Source organism: Chrysochloris asiatica, unplaced genomic scaffold (assembly GCF_000296735.1).
Source record: "Chrysochloris asiatica unplaced genomic scaffold, ChrAsi1.0 scaffold00531, whole genome shotgun sequence".
Classification (NCBI taxonomy): Eukaryota; Metazoa; Chordata; class Mammalia; order Afrosoricida; family Chrysochloridae; genus Chrysochloris; species Chrysochloris asiatica.
In genome coordinates this window covers 46486-55459 of record NW_006409049.1, presented here as the reverse complement: position 1 = coordinate 55459, position 8974 = coordinate 46486, and the positions used below count along the sequence as shown (strand labels likewise).

Below are 8974 nucleotides of genomic sequence, written 5' to 3'. Positions count from 1 at the left end.
ATCCTGATCAAGTGGGATTCATATCAGGGATGCAAGGATGGTTCAACATTAGAAAAAACGATCAATGTTATCCACCATATATATAAAATTTTGTGTTCAATCCTTTTACAATTTATTTCTTTATTGTGCATTGTTTTTATTAAGTGCTGTTGAGTGGGATCCAATTCATAACCACCCAGTATAGTGTTTTCGAGGAGCAGCTGGTGAGCTTGAACTGCCAGTCTTAGGATTTGAAACCAATCTTGCAGTCCAGTTCTTTAACTCAAAGTGCTGCACCAGGACTCCTATTGTACATTTTGGTGGTTGTTGTTGTTAAGTGCCATCGAGTGTGTTCTGACTCACAGCGACTCTGTATTGGGTTTCTGAGGAGAGGTTAGTAGGTTTGAACTGCCATGTTCATTGGTGGTGGTGGTGATGTGCCGTGGAGTTGGTTGTAACTCATAGCGACCCTACATAAGCTGTATATCTTTACAGGGAGCATAAATCTTTACAGAAAGCAGAAAGCAACTTTCTCCTGTGGAACATCTGGGAGTTTCAAACTGCTGACTTGAGGTTAGCAGCCTGACTTGTAACCACTACTTTAGCTACTCTATATTCATGAGCACGTTTCAGAGCTCTGGTAACGTAGTGGTTACTGCTTGGGCTGCAAACCACAAGGTCAGCAGTTCAAAACTAGAAGCTCTTTTGCAGGACAAAGATGAGGCTTTCTGCTCCCTTAAGATTTACAGCCTCGGAATCCCTATACAGGGTCGCTATGAGTTGGAACTGACTCCACAGCACATAACAACAATAACAATGTTACAATGTACTCTTCTAATGTACACTTTAGTCTTTTCTTTCTCTCTATTTTAAATGACAGTTTTGCTTTCTTCATATATAATGTTCTTAATATCATATTACAACTCCTCTGGTCATTAGTATTCAGTGTGTTAAAGTCTTAAGATGGTTTCTTAATTCAAGTAGCATATAATCAAGGTCATATTTTGCTTCTCTTAAATTTGTTTTAATATTCTTCAGCTTCAACTTGAACTTGTATATGAATAATTTATGGTCTAGTCCACATATGACTCTTGACCTTTTTTCTGACAGATGATATCGAGTTTCTCCATCATCTGTTTCTACAGATGAAATTAATTAAACCCTTGTGTATTTCATCTGTTGAGGTCCACCTTTGTAGTTGACTTCTTTGCTATTGAAAATAAAGGTAATTCCAATGAATAAGTTGTTGATGTTATTATTGTTGTTGTTGTTAGGTGCCATCAAGTTGGTACTGACTCAAAGTGACCTTATTAGGTGCTGTTACATTTGTTCTGATTTATAGTGATTCCATGTATATAGTATAGTGAAACACTGCCTGGACTTGCTCCATCCTCACAGTTGTTCTTATGGCCTGTTATTCATTCCACTGGGTTAATCCATTTCATTGGGGGGGGTCTTCCTTTTTATCACTGACGTAAGAAGCAAAGTCTTGCCATCATTCCTTCTGAAGACTAATCTGTCCATAATTCTTTCAAAACAGATTTGTTCATTCTTCTGGCAGTCAAATACCATAATTCAAACTCATCAATTCTTTTCTAGTCTTCCTAATTCGTTGGAATGTGAGGTAATTTAAACCATGCCTTCTTTAATTCCCACATTAGTCCTGAAAGTATTATCTTTGTTCTTTAACACTTTGAAGAGGTCTTCTGCAGCAGTTTTGCCTAATGCAATATGTACTTTAATTTCTTGACTACTGCTTCCATGAACATTGATTGTAGAACCAAGCAAAATGAAACATTTGACAACTTAAATATTTTCTCTATTTATCATGATGCTATTTATTGATACAATTATGAGAACTGTCACTTCCTTTACATTGAGGTGATCTTTGATCGTTATCAGTAAGTGCTTCAAGTTCTCTTTAGTTTCAGCAAGCAAAATTGTGCCAACTTCATATTACAGGTTGTTGATGAGTGTTCCTCTTATCTTGATGCCAATTTTTTCTTCATATAATCCAATTGTCAGATTATTTGCTCAGCATATGAATTGAATAAAATGATAAAATTATACAAATCTGACTCACATTTTTCTTGATTTGAAACCATTCAATATCATACTGTTCTGTTCAAATGGCTCTCTTGGTCTACATACAGGTTCCTCATGAACACAATTAAGTGTTCTGTAATTCCCATTCTTTGTAATGTTATCCATAGTTTGTCATGATCCACAGAGTTGAGAAAACTTTTGCATAATCAATAAAGCACAGGTAAACCTCTTTATGCTATTCTCTGTTTTTCATCAAGATCCATCTAATGTTAGCAATAGATGATATTCTTTTTTCCACATCATCTTCTGAGTCCATCTTGAATTTTTGGCAACTCCCTGTTGATGTAAACACGTTTTTGAATTATCTTCAGGAAAAATTTACTTGCATGTGACATCACTGATATTATTGGATGATTTCTGCATTCTGTTTAGTACCTTTATTTGGAACTGGCACAATTATGTATCTCTTTCAATGAGATTGGCCAGGAAGCTAGCTTACAAATTACTTGACATAGTGAGCACCTCTAGTGCTATATCAGTTAATTAGAACATTTAAATTTTATCTCATCAATTCCTGGACTCTTGTTTTTCTTCAGTGCCTTCCATGCAGCTTAGGCATCTTCTTTTAATACTATCAGTTCTTGATCATATGTTACCTCTTAAAATGGCTGAACATCGCCCAAATCTTTATGGTACGGTGACTCTGTGTATTCCTGCCATCATATTTTGGTGCTTCCTGTGTCATTCAGTGAATTGCTGCTCTTGAAAAATTCTATCACGTGATCTTCAGCATCATTTCTTCGCCAAGTCTATATTTTCCAACTTCCAGTTCTTCTTTGTTTCCACCTTATTCCTGTTATCATTCTGGTATATTCCTTTCAACCCTTTTCTATATACATGAATATAGTCACAATCACCACATCCTACCAGCAATTGGATATCTATACTCTCAAACATGTATGAAACACAAATCTCAAATTCCACCATTTTCTAGGGCTACTTCTGATATCAAATATCTTAACCTAGGTTTTCTAAGAAATAGAGCATGAGCAAAACATTATTAGATGAAAATCAGGAGCGAGGTAAAGTAGAAATAAAGTAGGGGAGATAAGAATGTAAACTATCTAACTGGGAAATTTTCAGCATCAAAAACAAATATTTCTTCACCTACTAAATAATGTTCCCAGAAAACTTTATAAATTATTGTGTCTGAGGTGTTTCTTTGAGAAGGAGGAAAAGAGATTTTACTTTTGACTTCAATTTCTCTTGGTTAGTATTTTATTTACTGTCTTTAACTTCAGTAACAACTGTATTGCACATGCAGGGAACTAAACAGATCACTTTACTATGCTAATCAACATGCAATGTAACTGAAAGATGAGGTACTGAGTTTGTTCATTTGTTTTTACATTTTTTATTTCTTTAATGAAATTAATCTTACACAAATTAACGACTTGAGCCATAAAATCAGTGATATTTAGTATATTTACAAGGTTGTATACGCTATTTTTTTCTTTTAATTTTTTAAAATTATTTTACAAAAGGGTTTTCCCACAATCAATCTTAAAATCTAACTTTGTTGCAGTTCTTCCAGTCAGATTATAACCTGGACTCAACACTGAAATTAACATTGTGCAGACTTGGCTTGTTGTGGGGCTATAGGGTAAGCACTAGACCTGGTGTGGTGCTATAGGATAAGCACTGGAGTTCTGGTGTGGCACTGTAGTATAAGCACTGGACCACAAATCTGCAAGGTAAGAAGTTCAAACTCACCAGATGCTCCTCATAAACACTATAAGGGTCACTATGAATAGGAACCAGCTTGAGGGCACTTAACAATAGCAACAGGCATGCCATTGAAGGTTTTTGGAGCTATTGTGCATCCTTTCATTGGGGAGAAGAAGAGAATAGCTTTGTATAAACATCTTACCTAGTGAAAGAAGAGAGGTGTTGCCTTTATTTAGTTTTATTTATTTTCCTTTAAATGTATTCTGTCATATTTGAAGGGATTAGATGTTCCACTAATTTATCTATTGGTCTAAACTAAAAAAAAACCACCTTCCTTTCTTGTGTTCTTGAATGCTAGTACAGGAAGTACAAAAAATTATATTTCTTCTTTATCAGCTATACTTCCTATTTTGATCAATAGGTGCTCACTAGAATAAGATTTAAAATCAAGAGAAGGGGAGAAGATACTTCATTATATCAAAAGGAAATGGAATATATGGAGAACTTGAAGCAGGTATGTGAAGAGAATAGAGTAAGAAAATATATAAAAATTGTTCAAACAGGAAGTGGTTTAGGCAAATGCTAGAGATAAGAAGCTCTAACGTCTGGCTATTTTTGACTCCTTCTTGCACACATTTTGTATATCATTATACATTAATTTTAAGTCTCAGTTGAGTTCTAAAGTGAATTTCTAAATAGTTTTGTTCTTTCCAAAAACAATTGATGGTACCATATCTTCCTCATAGCATTCTTCATCTCCATATTTCTCAGTGTATAGATCAAAGGGTTGAACATGGGAACAATGAGGGTGTAGAAAAGAGCAAACACTTTATCTTCCGGAAAAATTACCGCTGGTCTTATGTAAACGAACAGGACTGGCACAAAGAATAGAACTACAATTGTTATGTGAGAACTGCAAGTAGAAAGTGCCTTTTTACGACTTTGGGCAGGGTAAGCCCGGATGGTATACAATATCAGAACATATGACACCATCACAATCACAAAGGTAATCAAAGCAAGAATACCTGAATTGACAAGTACCAATAGACCAATTTTGTGTGTATTGGTGCAAGCCAGATTCAGTAAAGGATACACATCACAGAAGTAGTGATCTATCTTATTTGGGCCACAGAAAGATAAGAATATAATGAGAAGAAACTGGTTAGTAGAGTGTATAAATCCTCCAATACAACAAGCTAGGATGATCGCGTTACATCTATGCCTGCTCATGATGACAGTATAGTGCAAGGGCTTGCAGATGGCCACATAGCGGTCATAGGCCATTCCTGTGAGGATAAAGATCTCGATACCTCCAAGGAAGTGCATTATAAAAAGTTGTGCCATGCAGTTATTATAAGAAATGGTCTTCTTTTCTGTCAGTAAGTCAAACATTAGTTTGGGTGTCACAGTGGATGTATAGCAAAGGTCGGAAAGAGAGAGGTAATTAAGGAAGAAATACATGGGCTGCTCATTTAGCTGACTGCATGTGACAGAAATAATTATAAGCAAGTTTCCTAGCCAAATAGCAATGTAACAAAATAAGAAAAACACAAAGCAGGCAATTTCAATACTTCTGTTTTTAGAAAAGCCTAAAAGAATAAACACAGTGACATTATTCCTATTTTCCATGATCCAATGAGGTAAAAATGCATAGCAGTAACCTGAAATGAGATAATTTATAAATAATTTTCAGAAATATTTATAGGTAATCTTGATTGTAATATACAATGTTTAATTGAATAGATTGCTGTGTTTCAAAAATTGAAAATCTAATATTTTTTGGATCATCTCATGATGATTTCCTTAAATACATTGTTAATTACTACTGAAGTTGTAGGATTGTATTTATTATAGCATTTACCAAGTTTTTAATGTTGATATTGATATTAATAGAAATTAATTCATTCAATCAGTCAATAAAAATAAGAAAAAAAATAGGAGGCACTAATCATTTCACAATTTCAATAGAATATACAGCAAAGTCATGGAAAAGATATTCTGAACTATAACTAAAATAAATTAGATACAAGTATAAATCACTCAAAGTTTTCTTTAATGATGCAGAAGCAAATGTAAAGTTCTAACAGTGGTTAATAGTTTTTGTTAACAGCCATTGTATCAGTCCTGACACATGGGGATTCCCTGGTAGAGGAAACAAAATACTGCGCAGTCATGTAGTAGCTTCCTGATTGGTTGAAGGATTGGCTCTGTTGTGATCCATAGATTTTCATTGGTTAGTTTTTGGAGGTAGCTAGGCAGACCTTTCTTATTACTCCACCTTTATCTGGAAGTTCCACTGAAATCTGCTCACCATCATAGCAACCTGCAAGTTTACACTTAGAGACAGATGGTAGTTAGAGACAGGAGGTGCATTGGTTGGAAATCAAACCCAAGTCTCTTTCATGGAAGGGAAAACTTATACCATGGAGCCATCACTGCCTCATAAAAGATTGTATGCTACCTTTATTTTTTTTTAGATGATCCATACAATAAAGTGAAATATTAATGTGATGATAAATATTTATTTTAAAAGTAGAAGAAAAAATTAATCTATACAACACCCATGTAATTGGTTAATTTTGCTTTTATTTTTGTTACTTAAAATTTCAAACACTTTACTGTGCTTTACTTAGAAATTGAAAGTTTACATAGCAAATTAGTTTACTAATCTGCAGTCTATCCACAAACTCTTCTGTGATTTTGGTTGCAATCCCTGCAATGTATTAGCACTCTCCCTATTTCCTCTGTGGATTCCCCATTTCTGTTCATCCAATTTTCCTGTCTATCTGTGTCTTCTCATCTTTGGTTGGAGACAAAAATTGCCCTTTTGATCTTGTATAATAGATAATTCTAAAAAGCACATTCTTCTAGGGTTTTATTTTTTGTTTTGTAGTCCCATCTATTGTTTGGCTGAAATGTGGCCTCATGGAGTGTCTTCAATTTTAAATGTAAAGGTTGCCTTAAGACAATAGTCTCCGGGGTTCCTCTAGTCTCTTTTAGATAAATAAGTCTGGCCTTGCTTTTCTAATTTGAAATTTGTTTACTTGTTATAACCAGTACTTTCTCTTGTGATATTTGTCAGAGTATTGTGCCCTGGTGCTTGGCACCATTTAGTTCTTCTAGGTTCAGATTAGAGGCAAGAATGGTTCATGTGGGCTAATTGCTTCCTTGAGTCTCCAGTTTTCTTCATGTCTTCATTTCACCTTTTCGACGTATGAGAAGAGATGAATAATTGCTTCTTAGATGGCTTTTTGCAAGCTTTTATGAACCAAGATACTACTTATTAGAATAGGATATTGATAGTTATCTTTATGAACTGTGTTTTGCCAGTTGATCTAGATATTCCCAATTATTATGGTCCTTGACTTTCAAGTCTAGTGGTTCAGTATCAATGTCTAAGTAATTTCTATAACTTAGTCCCCATACGCTCTATTATATGTTCATATGAACATTGTAGATGTTGTCAGGTGCCGCTGCCCTGGCTTTGACTCATAGCTACCTAATGTACAAAAGAAGGAAACACTGAACAGTCCTGTTCCTTCTTCACAGTTGTTGTTATGTTTGAGCCCATCATTTCTGCCACTGTGTCAATCCCTCGCGTTGAGATTATTCCCCCTTTTCACTGACCCTCTACTTTGCCAAGCACGATACCTTTTTTTAGGAACTACACTCTCCTGATAACATGTCCAAAATATGTGAGACATGTCTCATAATCTTCCCTTCTAAAGGAGATCCTGACTACTTCTTTTAGCACAGATTTCTTTGATTTGTACAGTCCATGATATTTTCAATGTGCTTCACTACTACCTTAATTCAAATGCATACATTTTTCTCTAGTCTTCCTTATTCATTGCCCAATGTTCACATGCATATGAAGCAAGTGGATGTATCACAGCTCAGGTCAAATTCACCTTAGTCTTCAAAGCAACATCTTTGCTTTTTAATATTTTAAAGAGGTCTTGTGCAGCAAATTTGCCCAATGCAACAAGTTGTATGATTTCTTGACTGCTGCTTCCCTGAGCCTTGATTGTGGATCAAAGTAAAATAAAATCCTTGACAACTTCAATACGTTCTCTTCATACAAGTATAACACAATACTTACAAGTGTATGTGTTGAAATATCCACGACAATAACATATATGTATATATGTTACCTTCCTCACTTACTTGGCATGTTTACCTGTTTATCTAGTCACACAACATTGCTATTTATTACTGAAGTTGTAGGATTGTGTATGTTATAGCATATGCCATAATATTATTAGATGCCAATGAGTTGATTCCAAATCAAAGTGTACTTGTCATTATTCTTGTGCTTTCCTTTGCTTTGATCTCATTGGGTTTACTTGCCCCATATTGTGCATGCCCTTTCCCTTCAGCAGAATCAAGTCCTGATGAGGCACCATAGGATAAGAACTTGACATCAAGGTCTTTTGAACCCCAAGGTCTGGGGCTCAATCTCACCAGTCACTCCTCAGAAACTCTATACAGGGTCACTCTGAGTTTATTAGGGTCCCTAGCATTATCCTCCACCATTCATTTGTCAATTTGTCATACAGTGGTGACTTGCATGTTGCTGTGTTGCTGGAAGTTATGCCACCAGTATTTTAAACACCAGCAGGGTCACCCATGATGGATAAGTTTCAGCTGAGCTTCCAGACTCAGATAAACTAGGAAATAGGAGAGACAGACTACTTCTGAATGTTTAGCCACTGAAAACTTTAGAAATATCAGTGGAGCACTGTCAAACAGAACCAAAGTATTGAATTTTGAAGCAGAATAGTGTTAGACATAGTGCTGGAATATTCATAGTGACCAGGTTTAAGGGTTCCAAAACCAGCTGGTGGGTTTTGAATGGACGACCTTGTGGTTTGAAGTCCCGTGCTAAAACATAGCTGAATATTTCCTGGGTTAAATGTATCCAGAACATCTAACTAGAAGTTACTACACTAGAGCTTGAAGCCAGAAATTTCTGAGTTCAGAGCCAGAGTTCATAACCACAAAAGATATAGAAATGAAGCAAGAGAACACATTTGATGTTAAAATCTCTACTTTTTCATAATTATTTAATTATTGCATGCAAAGCCAGATAACCTCCTAGGTTGTTGCCATTGTACCAATTTAGCCCAGGTCATGTACATTGTGCAGCTGGAGTCCATCAGGACCCTCGTATAGGGTGGCTCAAATTGTTGGTTGATTGTGTGCCATTGAGTCAGTTCCC

General features: G+C 35.5%; 1 protein-coding gene across 1 annotated transcript; it reads right to left on the bottom strand.

Moving 5' to 3' along the window:
* Positions 1-4431: 4431 nt before the first annotated feature.
* LOC102842732 (olfactory receptor 4P4-like) lies at positions 4432-5382 on the bottom strand. Its single transcript, XM_006877571.1, has one exon. The coding sequence runs from the start codon at positions 5380-5382 to the stop codon at positions 4432-4434; it is 951 nt and encodes a 316-aa protein (XP_006877633.1).
* Between the last annotated feature and the right edge of the window lie 3592 nt (positions 5383-8974).